Here is a 17,057-nt window from a genome sequence, read left to right on the forward strand (position 1 = left end):
AGGTCTATGATATAAAATGACAACATAGACCCCTATACCTATAAGGGTTTAACTCATTTCTTGGTTTGCTGGTGTCCAGGAGCACCAGAGCTGTAGTTCATAAGGAAGCAATGGAATAAAGCTATTATCTAGGGGATATGTTTAATTTCTGACCCAGTGGTGAAGCCATGTGCTTTTAATCTGGGCTTTAAAGTACAGAAGGCTCCAGATCAGATCCCAGAGGTGCATGGCTGCTAAACAGCCCACTACATAAGTGGCAGGCTAGGGATTCTGGAACGTTTGTGCTGTGGGGTTGAACGGGTACCAATGTTGGAAGGAGTGGAGTAAAGCAGGAGTACCAAGGCAGTGGGGAGGAATTTGCTGAGCAGAAGTGTTTGTTCTTGCAGAATGCATTGAGTATCATTTGCTATGCGTGTGATTTCACTTTGTCAGGTCCATCAACAAGCTGATGTGCAATGGTCATCCCACCTTAAAATGATTCACACAAGGCATTTCACCAAGAGGGACTGTCAAAGAAGAAAAATCTGATTTATAAAGTGACCATTTTGTCAATGAGTTTATTCCACTCAGCAAAGGCCTTACTTGACTCATTCCCATCTTCCAGTATGCATTCTATAGTCCTGCATGTCACAACTCTTTAAGTAAGCTGCTGCACAAGCTGACAGTGTTGTTAAAAAGCCGTATGGTGTGTTGGCATGGGACTGAGTTCAAGAGCTGAGAGGTAATGTTACAGCTATATACGACCTTGGTCAGACCCCCCTTGGAGTACTGTGATCATTTCTGGTCACCTCACTACAGGAAGGATGTGGATACTATAAAGAGAGTGCAGAGGAGATTTACAAGGACGTTGCCTGGATTGGAGGGCGTACCTTATAAGAATAGGTTGAGTGAACTTGGTCTTTTCTCCTTGGAGCGATGGAGAATGAGAGGTGACCAGATAGAGGTGTATAAATTGATGAGGGGCATTGATCTTGTGGATAGCCAGAGGCTTTTTCCCAGGGCTGAAATGGCTTACACAAGGGTGGGGGGCATATTTTTAAGGTACTTGGAAATCAGTACCGGGGGACTTCAGTTTTTCACACAGAGAGTGGTGGGTGCATGGAATGTACTGCCAGCGGAAGTGGTGGAAGTGGATACAATAGGGTCTTTTAAGAGCCTCCTAGATGGGTACATGGAGCTTAGAAAAATAAAGGACTATGCGCTAGGGAAATGAGAGCTGAAGGGCCTGTAATGTGCTGTAAATTTCTATGTTCTATGTACAGTCAAGTGATTTTTTAATTGTAATGAGTCTTTTGCTTCTCTTACCCTTCCAATCGTGGATTTTCAACCAAATCCTCCACCCCCCGATGTCTCTTCATAATATACAAAACTTGCAGTGCTGGAAATCAATAAACACAGAAAACTGGAAACACTCAGCAGCTCAGGGAGCATGTGAAGAGAGAAATATTTCAGGGCCGAGATCCTTTGTCACAAGTGGAAATAAGAAAAGATGTATTTTATTTTGATAGCAGAGAAGGTTAGAAAGGGTTAGAACTAGAAGTAGTGTGAGGCAAAATGGATTAATGCCGTAGTTAGAAGCACTTCGTGGTGCTAATAGTAGGGCTCTGGGATAGGATGAGCAGGCTATAGTACCCATTCCAGGTCATATCTCCACCTGGTCTTCTGCATTGTCCCAAGTGCACATACTTATCATGGGTGCCCTGCCCATCACAGCCTTTGGTCCGATTCTGAAGTCTGTCTTGTTCTGAGTGCTTTGACCTTTTTTGTATATTTTGTTTTATGTCACCTAGAGTGCACAATCCAATGGCGGTCTACAGTATTGTACCAGGTATCTGTACAGACCTTCTGTTCTAACTTGATTGGATCCCCCTATCCTACCGGATGAACTGTGCCTGTGCCGGATGAACTTTACCATCCTACATGACTCTCCTACCCTACACCTATAGTTCAGCGTAACTTAAAGTTATTTATCCCTGCATAAATGTTATAATTTAGTCCAATTTGCACTATTCCATCCTTATCATCTTCATGTCTTCAGTGACATCCTGGACTTTTGACCCATCCTATGCTCTCTGTCTTCTGCCCTGTCCCAGGTATTCAGTCCATTCTGCTCTTTCATATATTTCCAAGTGTATAGTCCAATTTCATGTGCACTGGTTCATCCCACTCTTGTGTCCCATTTCAATAGACAATAGGTGCAGGAGTAGGCCATTCAGCCCTTCGAGCTAGCACCACCATTCACTGTGATCATGGCTGATCATCCACAATCAATACACTTTTCCTGCCTTCTCCCCATATCCCTTCCCTCTGCTATCTTTAAGAGCTCTATTTCAGTTGTCTAACCCTATCACTGTTCTGTCCCGGTATCTGGTCCGTACCAGGTGCTTTGTTTCATTGTGATTGCAATGATTTGTGGTCTTTCCCAGGTCTGCTTTGAATCCATTTTGCCACTTTGCTTCAGATCACATGGGCACCTACTTTTTGTGTTAGTTTTTTATATGGAGCTTTGTCAAAGGCTTACTGAGCTCCATACATATATTAACTGCACTGCTCCCATCAATACCTTCAAAGAGATACAGTCAGACAGGATCTCTCCCTAACAAAGCTATGCTACCTACCCTTAAAAGTTGCTGGTGAATGCAGCAGCAACTTTTATGTGTGTTGCTTGAATCTCCAGCATCTGCAGAATTCCTGTTGTCTACCTACCCTTGATTAATTCCAGTTCTTGATTAATCCTGCCCCTCAGATCATTACCCAATAACTTTCCCACCTCTGACATTATGTCCACAGATGACTAACACTTGTTTATCTCTACTGGCCTTCTGTGACCAAAGAGGATGTAAACATCACCTAGCTGACCATCCTAGGATTTAGGTCAAAGTGTCTAATATCTCCCCTTTTTTAATGATAACACTTCTGGAATTCCACCCAACCTCTCCTTGAATTCTTCCAACTTTTGTAAAATAAGAATATTTACGAAGATCACCCAAACCCTCTCATTGCAGAAACACACACACTGCCACTCTGGTCCCTTTTCGGAGGGCTACATTGCGAGCAGTCATTTTTTTGGGTGAGACGAAACCTGGTCTGTCTTTTGACAGGCTGTAATCATAATCATCTCTTAAGCAGTCAACAAAGGCCAATAAAAAGCAAGGTGTTAGTGGGGCAAACATTGTAGGAGTGGACAGGGTCAGAGTAGTCAGGTTTTTGCCCAACACAATTAGAAGAGAAAAGACAAAGGCTCTGAGTTTCCAGTAAGCACTTTTTTTGATCTCTCTTTGTCTATTGGTACATAGCTAGTGTGGTGAGAATGGGTCCAGAGTTAGTGATATGTTCTTTGTGTGAGACATGGAAACTCCAGGAGACCTTCAGTCTCCCTGATAACTACATCTGTATGAAGTGCATTGAACTCTAGTTGTTTAGAGATTATGTTAAATACTGGAGCTGCAGCTCGATGATCTTCAGCTCATATGGGAGAATAAGAACAGTGATAGATAAGAGCTACATGGAACTAGTCTCCCCTAAGTTGCAGGTCCCTAGGTGTCTGTTAGGAGCGGGAAAGAGAACAGTGCAGAGTACCCTTGTGGCTATTCCCCTCAATAATTACTGCTTTGGATACTGTTGGAGGTGTGGTCGACCGGGGGAAACTGCGAGACCAGGTCTCTGGTTCAAAAATGAAGGGGGTGAAGATGCCTGCAGAAATGATAAGGAATTCCATAGTTAGGGGAGCAGACAGGAGATTATGTGGATGTGAAAGAGACACACAGATGTTATGTTGCCTCCTAGGGTCAGGGATGACTCAGGTCAGGTCCACAGAATTTTAAAGGGGTGGATGAGCAGCTGGAAGTTGTGGCATATATTCGGTCCAATGACAAAGGTAGGAAAAGAGAGGAGGTCCTGAAGAGAGAATATAGGGAGTTAGGTGGAATGCTGGATTGCTGCCTGTGCCAAGTGCCAGTGAGAGTAAGAACAAGATGATTTGGCAGATGAATGTGGACTGAGGAATTGGTGCAGGGGACAGGGTTTCAGATTTCTGGATCATTGGGATCTCTTGTGAGGGAGGTAGCTTCTTAAGCCTCTTAATTCCATCACCCTACTAGAGCATAAGCTGCCAACAGCAGCTCGCTGGGGTCTTTTGTCCTAGGCCAGTCTTTCAAGTTGTCCCCAGCTGTCACCCATCTTCTTCCTCTCCCAGGGATGAAATCTTTGGAGCTTCTGCCGGTGTTACTGAAGCTTTGGGTTTTAATGCGATGGGGTTGCTTGCATCATACCCACCTCTCCTCTTTTCGAAGCTGAGCTTGGGACTGTCCATGGTGGAATTTGGGGAAGTAATGACCTGTATAAAAAGGATGGGTTACACCTGAATCCGAGGGGAACTAATATCTATGTGGGCAGGTCTGCTAGAACTGTCAGGGAGGCTTAAATTGATTCGGCAGGGGTGTTGGAACCAGAGTGATGGGGCTGAAGATGGGGCAGTTGGTATACAAGTAGATGCAATATGTAATGAGTCTGAGGTTGAAAGATTATAGTTGGGAGCTTAGCATCTCAGAATACACATTGTATCAAAAGGGCATGCAGATATGCAGATAGGCAGAGGGGATTGGGAGGCTCGGTTAAAAATGAAATCAAATTCTTAGAGGTGTGATAGGATCTGAAAATGTAGAATCCTTGTGGGTAGAGTAAAGGAACTGATGGGAGTTAAATCTCTGCCTCCAAACAGTAGCCGGGATGTGGGATACAAATTTCAGTGGGAGATAGAAAAGCCATGAAAAAAGGGCAATGCTATAATCGTCATGGGGGATTTCAATATGCAGGTGGCTTGGGAAAATCAGGTTGGTGCTGGATCCCAAGATAGGGGATTTGTAAAATGCCTATGAATTGGCTTTTTTAGAGCAGCTTCTACAAGGATTCCACTGGGGGAAAGGAAATTCTGAATTGGGTGTTGCGTAATGAACAAGATTTGATTATAAATCATATGTAATCATAATATGATTTGAATTCATCCTGCAGTTTGAGAGGAGTAAGCTAATGTAAGATGTAACAGTATTGCAGTGGAGTAAAGGGAATTCCAAAGGCATGACAGAAGAGCTGGCCGAAGTTGATTGGAATGGCGCATGAGCAGGGATGGCATAATATGGCTGGAGTTTCTGGCAGCAATTCGGAAGGTGCAGGATAAGTATAATCCCTAAAATGGAGAAGTATTCTAAAGGGAAGATGAGACAACCATAGCTGCTAAGGTAAGAAACATAGAAAACCTATAACACAATACAGGCCCTTTGGCCCAAAATGATATGCCGCTCATGTACTTTAGATATTACCTCGGGTTACCCATAGCCCTCCATTTTTCTAAGCTCCATGTACCTATCCAAGAGTCTCTTAAAAGACCCTACTGTATCCAAGTTAAAGGCAGCATAAAAGCAAAAGAGGGCATATAATATGGCAAATATTACTGGAAATTTAGAGGATTGGGAAGCTTTTAAGAACCAATAGAAAACTAAGAACACCATAAGGGGAGAAAAGATGAGATATGAAGGTAACCTAGCCAATAATATTAAAAAGGATATCAAAAATTTATTTCAAATATTCTGTAAAAAGAGTAAAAGAGAGGAGTGAGTGGATATCGAACTGCTAGAAAATGGGGCTGGAGTGATGGTACTGATGTCAAAGAAATGACAGATGTTTGCATCAGTCTTCACTGTGGAAGACAATAACAGTATGCCATAAATTAAAGAGCATTAGGGCAAAAGTGAGTGTAGTTGCTATTACTAAGGAGAAGGTGCTTGGGAAGCTGAAAGTCTGAAGGTAGATAAGTCACCTGGGCCAGATGGACTCCATCCCACAGTTCTGAAAGAGGTAGATGAAGAGATTCTGGGTATATCAGTAATGATTTAGCAAGAATCACTATATTCTGCAGTGGTTCTGGAGGAATGGAAAATTGTAGATGTCTCTCCACTCTTTAAGAAGGGAGGGAAGCAGAAGAAAGGAAACTACAGGCCAGTTAGCCTGACTTCAGTGGTTGGGAAGATGTTGGCATCCATTATTAAGGATGAGGTTTAGGGGTGTTTGGAGGCACATGATAAAACAGACCAGTCAGTGTGGTTTCCCCAAGTGGAAATCTTGCCTTGTAAATCTGTTTAAATTCTTTGTGGGGGGGGGGGGGGGAACCAGCAGGATAGACAAAGGAAAATCAGTGGATGTTTTTTACTGGATTTTCTGAAGGCCTTTGACGAGGTGCTATACATTAACAAGATAGGAACCCATGGTATTACAGGAAAGAACCAGAGCATTGGTGGGCAGGAGGCAAAAGGTGAAAATAAAGGGGGCCTTTTCTTGTTGGCTGCCATTGATTAGAGGTGTTCTGTAGGGTTCAGTGTTGGGACAGCTTCTTTTCATGTTATATGTCAATGCTCTTAATGACAGAGTTGATGGATTTGTGCCCACATTTACGGACAATAAGAAAACAGGTGGAGGTGCAGGTAGTGTTGAGGAAGCAGGAGGCTGCAGAAGGACTTAACAGATTGAGAGAATGGAAAAGAAATGGCAGATAGAATAGTGAAGTGTATTGTCATGTTCTTAGGTAGAAGGAATAAGATGTCGACTATTTTCTAAATGGGGAGAAAGTTCCAAAAAGCAGAGGTGCAAAGTGACTCAGGAGTCCTCATGCAGGCTTCCCTAAAGGTTAACTTGCAGGATGGGTCTGTGGTAAGGAAGACAAATGCATTGTTAGCATTTATTTCAAGAGGACTAGAATGTAGAAATGAAAATGTAATGCAGAGGCTTTATAAAGCATTGGTCAGACTGCACTTGCAGTAGTCTGAGCAGTTTTGGGCCCCTTAAATAAAAGATGTGCCGGCATTGGAAAGGCTCCAAAGGAGGGCCATAAGAATGACTCTGAGTATGAAAGGGTTAATGTATGAGGCTTGTTTGATGGCCCTTTGCCTGTATTTATTGAGTTTAGGAGAATAGGGGTGGGGTGGGAATCTCACTGAAATCTATTGAATATTGAAAAGCCTAGAGTAGAGTGGATGTGTCCTATATTGTGTGAGTCCAGGACCAGAAGGCACAGCCTCAGAACAGAGGATGTCCATTTAGAACAGAGATGAGGAATTAGTTTAGCCAGAGGGTAGTGAATCTGTGGAATTCATTGCCACAGATGGCTGTGGAGGCCAAGTCATTGGGTAAATTTAAAGCAGCAGTTGATATTTTCTTGATTAGCCAGGGCATCATAGGTTACCAGCAGAAGTCAGGGGAACGGGGTTGAGAGGAATAATAAATCTGCCATGATGGTATAATGGAGAAGATTGAATGGGCTGAATGGCCTAATTCTGCTCCTATGTCTTATGGTCTCATAAACTTTACTCATTCCCTAGAGTCCCTCCTTACCCTTAATGTTCTTATAGAAAGTTTTTGGCGTTTTCTTACAAACGTAAATTGAATCGCCAGTGATATTTCACGTACCGTACCTTCCCTTTTTCCCACCCAAATTTTAAGAACTTTTTGTATTCTTTGTTTTTAGTATGTATCGGCATATCTACTTTTTGTCTGCATTTGGCCCTCCTTGTCTTTCAATGTCATTTAGAGCTGCTTCTTTCACCTTTTACCTTCACTGGAGTGATATCGGGCCTGATCTCCCACTACAGTACTCTTTCATTTTGCCTGCAAGTGGCTGCTCCTTGTCTTTTTTGGCTAGCGCCTGCCTTATTGAAAGCAGACCTCCCCTTTTCAAACCGTGATGTCTGGACCATTCTTCCATTAATTACCTTGAAAGCTGTCAGCATCAGCGTTTACTAAAAATTCTCCCCTACTGAAGCTGTAACCACTCGCCTGGTTACGTTCTCTAACTCCAGTAAAGCTCCTTCCCGAGCACAGTTACTGGTTCAGTTTAAATTGAAAATTCTGACCTCTACAGTTTTTACACCAAGGCGGTCACAGTTAGCACTAAAGAAGTTGCAAGCGCTTGCAACATAGTGCCATTGCTTGTACAGTACACCCCTCTCGGATGTGTCGACTATCTGCTCTACCTCCTGCTGACGGCGAAGGCCTGTCCCAGTTGCCCTGCCGTGTCTCGAGCATGTCTCCGGTCTTCATCTTTTTTTTCCATGGGTGCGCTATGGAGTACCGACTTCTAACCTGTCCATTCCTTGGTCCCATTCTCGTGTAGTACCCCGTCCCGGGTCACTTCTCTGTCAAGATCTTCAGTTTTGCTCCAGGTCTTTTCCCTTCTTTCCATCTCTGCAGCCTCGGTGCACTGATCTATTCCAAGTCTTCGGTTCCCTTGGTACTTTCTCGAGTGTAGCGTCCTGCCCTAGGTGAACCTTCGGCCCCATTCCTCAGTCCCCCTCCCCGGAGTATTGTCCTGTCCCGATCATTGGAACTGTTCTCACTTCCCGGGTACACTGTCCTCGCTCAGTCTCCTGGATCATTCTGGGTGTACTTCCTGCTCACAATCCTCGGAATCGGAATCATCCAACGGAATAATATAACTTTAACCGATATGGCAAGATTTCAGATATTAAATGGATTTTTATGCAGTAAACTGTACATTGTTCAGATGTATTCTGATTAAACATACTTATGCCAAATTCACTGCAGTATATTGTGCATTGTTTTAAAAATATTTTGTATTTCCTGCTTTGTGTATAAGAAATCTGACGTGAAGTTTGAGCACGGATCTGATAATGAACCCTATTTTTTAAACTTTTTTTTCTGATCGTTCCCAGTCTTATTCCCATTTCCTCGGTCCTTCAGTAGTCGAGTAGTATTCATTTCGTCTCTCTTTCACCCAGGTGCCCATTTTCAATTTGGCACTGTATCATGTATCGAAATCCAGGTGCAGGTTGTCCTTGTAAGTGTTGTTAATCTTTCTGAATGCTTGTTGGTGGAAATTTGTTCGAGACCACTGCCTTGTCCCGCTGTACGGTCCGTCTCGGTTCCCTTGTCCCAGCGGGTTGCCCGGAGCCCGGGAGCGCAGCGTGCGCTGATTGGTGGGTCTGTGATTGACAGGGGCGGCAGCGCAGGGTGCGGAGCTCGCTTTGCAGTACTCGGGCCGCATCTTGACCGGGATAGTCTGCCGGAGTGCACACCCGTCCCTCCGTCCGCCCGGCTGCTGTGCTCGCTCCCGCATGCTCTTCCGCCATGAATCCCTGCCGCCTGCTCGTCGCCCACCTGCTGTTGCTGTGGAGCCGTGGGCTCGCCGCCGGAGCCTCGGCGGACCCTACCGATTACGCGGACCCCTGTAAAGCGGGTGAGTGCTTTAGCTGGGGCGGGTGGAGGCTTGGTCCCGGTCAAGAGAGCAGGCAGGGTGCGGGGAAAGTTTGGGAACCTTCCTATGGTCAGTGGTCGGGCTGTGTCTGCGCTGTACCTTAGGATTCATGGCTACGCAGTGAGGATCTGACGGAGACCAGGCTTCCCGGCCCCTCGGTGCACGGTGTGAGCGTCTTACCGAATGAATGGGTTACGGTGTTCCAGCGTAGCTGTCTGTATCTGCTCTCTGGGTGTACGAGCATCATTGTGTCCACCACTGTGGCTCATTTCTTTTGTCATGTTTGTTGGTTCGACTTTTGTTATTTGCTCAGATTTGTTTCAAAACTTTAAATGAACCCAGTTAGGTAATGAAATGCCGATGGGGAACACCGCCCATTCTCTGAGTTTCAAACAATGTACTGTGGGGAACTCAGATGATGCTAACCCGCTGAGTTCCTCCAGCAGATTGTTGCTGCAGAATCCAGTGTCGGAAAGTTTCAAGGTGATTAGGGGAAAGAACCTGGTCCTCAAGTTAACATCTTGGATTGAGGAAAGGTGAGGTAAGAGAGGACGGAGTAAGTTGGGAAGAAAAACTTGCCAATAAAGCTATGTCTGACTAGTCAGGGTCAGGTAACTAAAGTTCGGGGCAGCATGTTCCAATAAGGGAGGAAGGCAAAATCGGCCGGTATAGAAGCCAGAACCTTTTTTCCCCAGGGTGTAAGTGACAAATACTGGAGAGTACAACTTTAAGCTGAGAGGAAAAAAGTTTCCAGGAGGAATGGTGGGTACTTGGAACACCCTGCCAAGGTGGAAGCAGATCAGATAGTGGCATTCAGGAGGCCTTTAGTTGGACAAATGAATGTCCAGGGGATGGATGGGTTTGGATCAGGTGCAGCACAAGACAATTGAATTTGGCATCCTGTTTGCTGAGAAATCGTGGGCTGAAGGGTGTGTTCTCAGGCTGTGCTCTTTTGTGTTCTACAGCAAAATGACGGAACCTAGGATGATTAAGGTTTGATCAAGAAAAATAATGAAGTGTATCACACGTACAAAGAATTGGAATCCTGGAAGTCTCTTGAGGAACATAGTGTAGGAGAGGATATACAAAAGAGAGGAGGGCAAAAGGAGGCCATTAAATAAAGAGGATCCCAAGGTATTGAAGTATAGAGGCTCCTGGGTTACTGAATGACCTTACTGTAGAAGTCGAACTCTACTCAAAATTCACCCCTACATTTTTAATGCATTTTTCAAGATGATAAGGTGTTTTGTGGTGTTCATTAATGACTGAATACATTGTAGAGTTTAATTATGTGTAAATATCCCATGATATAAATGAGTTGCAGAAAGTGTATGTCGGTGATATGATATGGGTAACTGCAGAAAACAGATGTTTCCGATTTGTCAAAAAAAAACTTTCCTTATGGGCACTTGTCTGGAATGGAACATCTGTGTAACCCTGGGACTAACTGTTTATCGGGAACAAGAGCCTACTGTGGAATGGATATGTTTCTTAGGGAAGAGAGAGTTAATCTGTGTTTGGAGCCAGAGGATACATTATAGGCAAGGTCGTAACTGTGGGCTGACATCTGTATTCACCAAGGAGAAGGATGTGAACAGCGGCAAGTTCAGGGAGGGCTATATGGGTGATCTGGGACAAGTCAGTTTAAAGAAGGAGGAGCAATTAGATGTAATGAGTGTTAGAGTTGGCAAATCCTAAAGGGTGTTATTATTGGTTTATTATTATCACATGTACCAAACTACAGTGAAAAGCTAATCTTGTTACTGTTCATACAGATCAGTTCATTACACAGAGCATTTAGCTAGCATAAGGTAAAACAAATAGCAATGCAGAATGAAGTGTAAAGCTACAGAAAAAGTGCAGAGGCAGATTGTGAGGCCAAGAGTCCATTTTATTGTACAAGATGTCTGTTCAAGAATCTGATAGCAGCAGACTAGAAGCTGTCCTTGAACCTGATGGCAGGTGCTTTAAGGCTTTTTTACCCAATGGGAGAGTGGAGACTAGATTGGAACTTTGATGCTTCCTGCTTTACTGAGGCAGCAAAAAATATAGATCGAGTACACAGAGTGGACGCTGGTTTCTCTGATGCTGAACTATGTCCGCAACTCTGCAGTTTCTTGTGGTCACATGCAGCCATACCAAGCTATATTTCATCTAGTCAGAATACTTTCTATAGTGCATTGATAAAAATTGGTAAGAGTTAACAGGGCAGGGAAAACTTCTTTATCCTCTGAGAAGAACTAAGACCTTTCCTAGGAACTTGAAGCTCTCAACCTCAACATCATTGACATAGACAGCAGCAAGTGCACTATGAGGAATTCTGCAGATGCTGGAAATTCAAGCAACGCACAGCAAAGTTGCTGGTGAACGCAGCAGGCCAGGCAGCATCTCTAGGAAGAGGTACATTCAGGACAAGGGAGATATCCTTTTTTAAAGAAAGGGGCTTCCCTTCCTCCACCATCAACTCTGCTTCCTCCCACTTCCTCCAAACTAAAGGTGTAGCAATGGGCACCCGTATGGGTCCTAGCTATGCCTGGCTTTTTGTTGGCTTTGTGGAACAATCTATGTTCCAAATCTATTCTGGTATCTGTCCCCCACTTTTCCTTCGCTACATCGACGATTGCATTAGTGCTGCTTCCTGCACGCATGCTGGGCTCCTTGACTTCATTAACTTTGCCTCCAACTTTCACCCTGCCCTCAAGTTTACCTGGTCCATTTCCGACACCTCCCTCCCCTTTCTAGATCTTTCTGTCTCTATCTCTGGAGACAGCTTATCTACTGATGTCTACTATAAGCCTACTGACTCTCACAGCTATCTGGACTATTCCTCCTCTCACCCTGTCTCTTGCAAAAATGCCATCCCCTTCTCGCAATTCCTCCGTCTCCCACCGCATCTGCTCTCAGGATGAGGCTTTTCATTCCAGGACGAGGGAGATGTCCTCCTTTTTTAAAGAAAGGGGCTTCCCTTCCTCCACCATCAACTCTGCTGTCAAACGCATCTCCCCCATTTCACGCACATCTGCTCTCACTCCATCCTTCCGTTACCCCACTAGGAATAGGGTTCCCCTGGTCCTCACCTACCACCCCACCAGCCTCTGGGTCCAACGGGATCTCACCACTAAGCACATCTTTCCCTCCCCCCCCCCCCCGCTTTCCGCAGGGATCGCTCCCTACGTGACTCCTTTGTCCATTCGTCCCCTCCATCTCTCCCCACCGATCTCCCTCCTAGCACTTATCCTTGTAAGCGGAACAAGTGCTACACATGCCCTTACACTTCCTCCCTTACCACCATTCAGGGCCCCCGACAGTCCTTCCAGGTGAGGCGACACTTCACTTGTGAGTTGGCTGGTGTGATATACTGCGTCCGGTGCTCCCGATGTGGCCTCCTATATATTGGCGAGACCCGCCACAGACTGGGAGACCGCTTTGCTGAATACCTACGCTCGGTCCCCCAGAGAAAGCAGGATCTCCCAGTGGCCACACATTTTAATTCCACATCCCATTCCCATTCTGACATGTCTATCCACGGCCTCCTCTACTGTAAAGATGAAGCCACACTCAGGTTGGAGGAACAACACCTTATATTCTGTCTGGGTAGCCTCCAACCTGATGGCATGAACATTGACTTCTCTAACTTCCGCTCAATGCCCCACCTCCCCCTCGTACCCCATCCGTTATTTATTTTTATACACACATTCTTTTTTTCTGTCTCTCCTTTTTCTCCCTCTGTCCCTCTCACTACACCCCTTGCCCATCTTCTGGGTTCCCCCCCCCCCTTTTCCTTCTCCCTGGGCCTCCTGTCCCATGATCCTCTCATATCCCTTTTGCCAATCACCTGTCCAGCTCTTGGCTCCATCCCTCCTCCTCCTGTCTTCTCCTATCATTTTGGATCTCCCCTTCCCCCTCCCACTTTCAAATCTCTTACAATCTCTTCTTTCAGTTAGTCCTGACGAAGTGTCTCAGCCCGAAACGTCGACTGTACCTCTTCCTGGAGATGCTGCCTGGCCTGCTGCGTTCACCAGCAACTTTGATGTGTGTAGCAAGCGCACCAGCCCCCTTTCTGAAGTTAATCATTACATAGAGCATTGAGCTTAAATAAGCTGTTTTGCTGACATTGAGGGAAGTGTTGTTATGACACCATGCACCATGCACTAAGATCTCTATCTCCCTCCTGTACTGGACTCATTGTAATTTGAGATACAGCCCACTACAGTGGTATCATCTGGACTTGCGTAGATGGAGTTGGGGCAGAGCCTGGCCGGGCAGGCACGAATGTACAAGGAATAGAGTCAGGGCTGAGAACAGTTTAGGGAGCACCAGTGTTTAGAATAATTGTGGAGGTGTTGCTTCCTATCCTTACTGATTGCAGTTTGTTGGTAAGGAAGTCAAGGATCCAGTTGTAGAGGGAGGCACTGACTCCCAGGGTCCAGAGTTTGGAATAATAGTATTGAAGGCAGAACTGTAGTCAATGAATGATAGTCTGATGTCTAGATGCTCCAGAGATGAGTGTAGGGCCAGTCAGATGCCGTACCTGTTTCAGTTGTCAGCAAATTGCAGTGGGTCGAGGTTGTCTGGAAAGCCTGAGTTGATGCAGGCTCTCAAATCACTTCATGATAGTAGATATCAGAGGCACATTATCTTGTTTTCATGTGCACTGGGATGATGGTGGCCTTCTTAAAGCAAGAGAGAACCACAGCCTTAACCAGGGCGTTATTAGAAACGTCTGCAAGTACCCCTACCAGCTGATCTGCGCATAATCTAAGGTCACAGCCGCGACACTATCAAGACCCAATACTTTCCACAGGTTCACCCTCCGGAAGACTGATCTTACATCCGTGACGGTGACTGTAGATTTAAGTGTTGTGGAGACTATCAGGATGGGTGGTAACATACCTGTTCCCTTCTGTTCAAAACATGCATAGAATGCATTGTGCTGATCAGAAAAGATATGCTGTTGTCAGCAATGTAGCCTGGTTTAATTTTGAAGCCTATTATAGCATGTGAGCCCTGCCACATGACTGAGACTCGATCTTGGGTTAGTATTGTTTCTTAGCATCTCTTATAGTTTTATGGAGGTCATATCTTGATTTCTTATAAACGTCAGGGTGACCTGATTTGAATGTTGCACTCCCAGACTTCAGTAAGGAGTGAATCTCCTGGTTCATCCATAGATTTTGGTTTGGGAACATCCAGATTGTCCTCTTTGATACACAGCCTCCTACACACTTGCTGATGGTCTAGGCTGGCAGCTGAGTCTTTGAATGTAGACCAATCTACCAATCAAATTGGTTATGAGACCAGCTCTGTCTGACTTTCTGTACTGGCTCCTCCCATTTCAGCATCCTGAGTTTATTCCAGATTGCTGTTGGAAACAGCGGTTAGCGGGAGCCCAGACAGATTTTTGCATCTACTTTAGCCACTGATGAGATGCCAGAAGACTCAAGGATAGCTAATATTCTTTCTTTACTTAAGAAAGTCAGTAAGGTTAAGCCAGGTATCTACAGCCTGGCGATCCTTAACCAGAGGAAGAGAAATTATTGGAAATAATTAAGGGATAGGAGTATGTATGTTTGGCAAGGTAGGGGCTGATCAGGGATAGTCAGCATGGTTTAATGCTGTCTCATCAATTTGCTTAGGTTTTTTGGGAAGTATCAAATGATGTTGAGGGAGGCAAGGTGAGCGATGTTGTCTATATGAACTTTCATAAGGCATTTGACCAGGTCCCATATGGTAGACGAGTCCAGAAGATAAAGATACATGGGGTCCAAAGCAATCTGGTTAATTGGATCCAAAATTGGCTTATAGAAGGGATGATTAGTAATGCTCCTCACTTCCTCCTTCCTCCCCGAGGGGTGGATTTCACAGTGTCTGTTGTTACAGGAGCTCCTTGCCCAGCTGTGACACCTATCTGCATTTATTTCATAGAGTTACAGAGGATGGAAGCAGACTGTTCAGCCCAACTTGTCTTTCCTGATATGGCGCCTTCTTTGCAGAGTTGTCCCTCAAAATTGTCTTGATGTGGAATCGTAGATTCTTTGTGGGAGGGAATCCAGAATTAAAGCAAATGGGATTGTAGGTTCTTCCCACCTCTCCCTCCAAACTTGCTCCTCTGCCACAACCTTCCTGGGTTTGCACTCACTCACGAGGGGCTGGAGATGGTACTCCTGGCACTCCTTCACCCCTGTCCTTCCCAGTTGCTAACGTCAACCACCCTCCTCAGCTGGCGTCCACTCTGTAATTATTCTGTTGCAGTCTTCCAACATGATATCAGTTCCATGACATCCCTACATAATGTCTGCTGTAGTGAGATAGTCCCACCTTGCGCACTCTCTCTCATAGCAACACAGACAAAATGCTGGAGGAACTCAACAGGATCTATGGAAATGAATAGATTGTTGACATTTCAAGCCGAGACCCTTGTTCAGGATTGAGAAGGAAGGGAGAAAATGCCAGAATAAAAAGGTGGGAGGAGGGGAAGGAGGCTGGCTTGGACAGTGATAGGTGAAGCCAGGTGGGTGGGAAAGGCCAAGGGCCGGAGAAGAAGGAATCTGATAAGCAAGGAGAGTTGACTATAGGAGAAAGGGAAGGGGGAGGGGACCCAGGGGAAGTAAAAGGTAGTAGATGACAAGAGGTGAAAGTTCAGAGTGAGGGTTTTTTTTTACAGAGAGAGTGATGATTGCCTGGAACGTGTTGTTGGAGGAGATGGTTCCCTAAAGGTTAACTTGCAGACTGAGTTGGTGATGAGCAAAGGCAAATACAATGTTAGCATTCATTTCCAGAGTACAAGACTATAAAAACAAGGATATAATATTGAGCCTTGTAAGGCATTGGTCAGACCACATGTGGAGTATTATGAGCAGTTTTGGGTCCCATATCTAAGAAAAGATATGCTGGCATTGGAGAGGGTCCAGACAAGGTTCACAAGAATGATCCGAGGGATGACGGGATCACATGAGCCGTGGTGTTGAATGGTGGGGGAAGGTGTGGTAATCCATCAGGGGCCGGATTCATGTGGAGCCACTTATTCTGCAGGGAGCATTTGTCTCCCTCCTCCATCCAATGCATTTACGGCTGTGCTCCTGGCCAGTTTCGCTCTCACCTTACCTGCCCTGCCCGCTCCACCAGATCAACTGTCGGGTTGGGTGCCCTTGGGCAGAGCAGAGGCATATCTGTTTTCCCCCATTCAGGGTCCTGACCCACTCAAAATAATATGGCCTCGTAAAGGTTACAAAGATTTCAGGAGATACTTGCTTTTAACTCCACTGCTCCATAAACAACTGCTCCAGTCAAAGTGACTGGTGTTGATCAGGCAAGCAAAATAGATGGGTTCTCTGGGCTCATGTAGCATCAGTCTGCTCAGTAGGGTGGCAAGATTCTGGGGGAAGAGATGGTAAGGTAATTACTTTTAAAATTCAGCAGTGCGATTTCAGACCATGTACGGATTAGAGAAGAGGTGCTGCTTTCCGTCTTGAGGTAAATGAGGATGGATAAATCTCCAGTCCTGGTAAGGTGTTCCCTTAAACCTTCTGGGACACTAGTGCAGAATTGGCAGGAGCCCTTGCATTGGTTTTTAAAACATCTTCAGGGATGAATCGAGGATAGCTAATTTTGTTCTGTTGTTCAAGGAAGGCTCTAAGAATAAGACGGGAAGTTATAGGCTAGTAGTGGGTATATTATTCATAGATATTCTAAGGGACTGGATATATAAGTATTTGGATAGACAGGGAATGATTAGGGATAGATCAGCGTGCTTAACTGATCTTAGGTTTTTCAGGAAGTTACCAGGAACATTAAT

At 45.1% G+C, this 17,057-nt stretch overlaps 1 protein-coding gene across 1 annotated transcript in view; it reads left to right on the forward strand.

Annotated features, from left to right (window-relative positions):
- Positions 1–9,058: 9,058 nt before the first annotated feature.
- The window catches only part of LOC134358206 (tolloid-like protein 2), a 126,630-nt gene continuing 118,631 nt past the window's right edge, over positions 9,059–17,057 (forward strand). Inside the window, exon 1 of the mRNA XM_063070204.1 lies at positions 9,059–9,244. Within this exon, the coding sequence (XP_062926274.1) occupies positions 9,136–9,244 (109 nt within the window). The 5' untranslated portion in view covers positions 9,059–9,135. The remainder of the gene's footprint in view (positions 9,245–17,057) is intronic.

Source organism: Mobula hypostoma, chromosome 18 (assembly GCF_963921235.1).
Source record: "Mobula hypostoma chromosome 18, sMobHyp1.1, whole genome shotgun sequence".
NCBI classification, from domain to species: Eukaryota; Metazoa; Chordata; class Chondrichthyes; order Myliobatiformes; family Myliobatidae; genus Mobula; species Mobula hypostoma.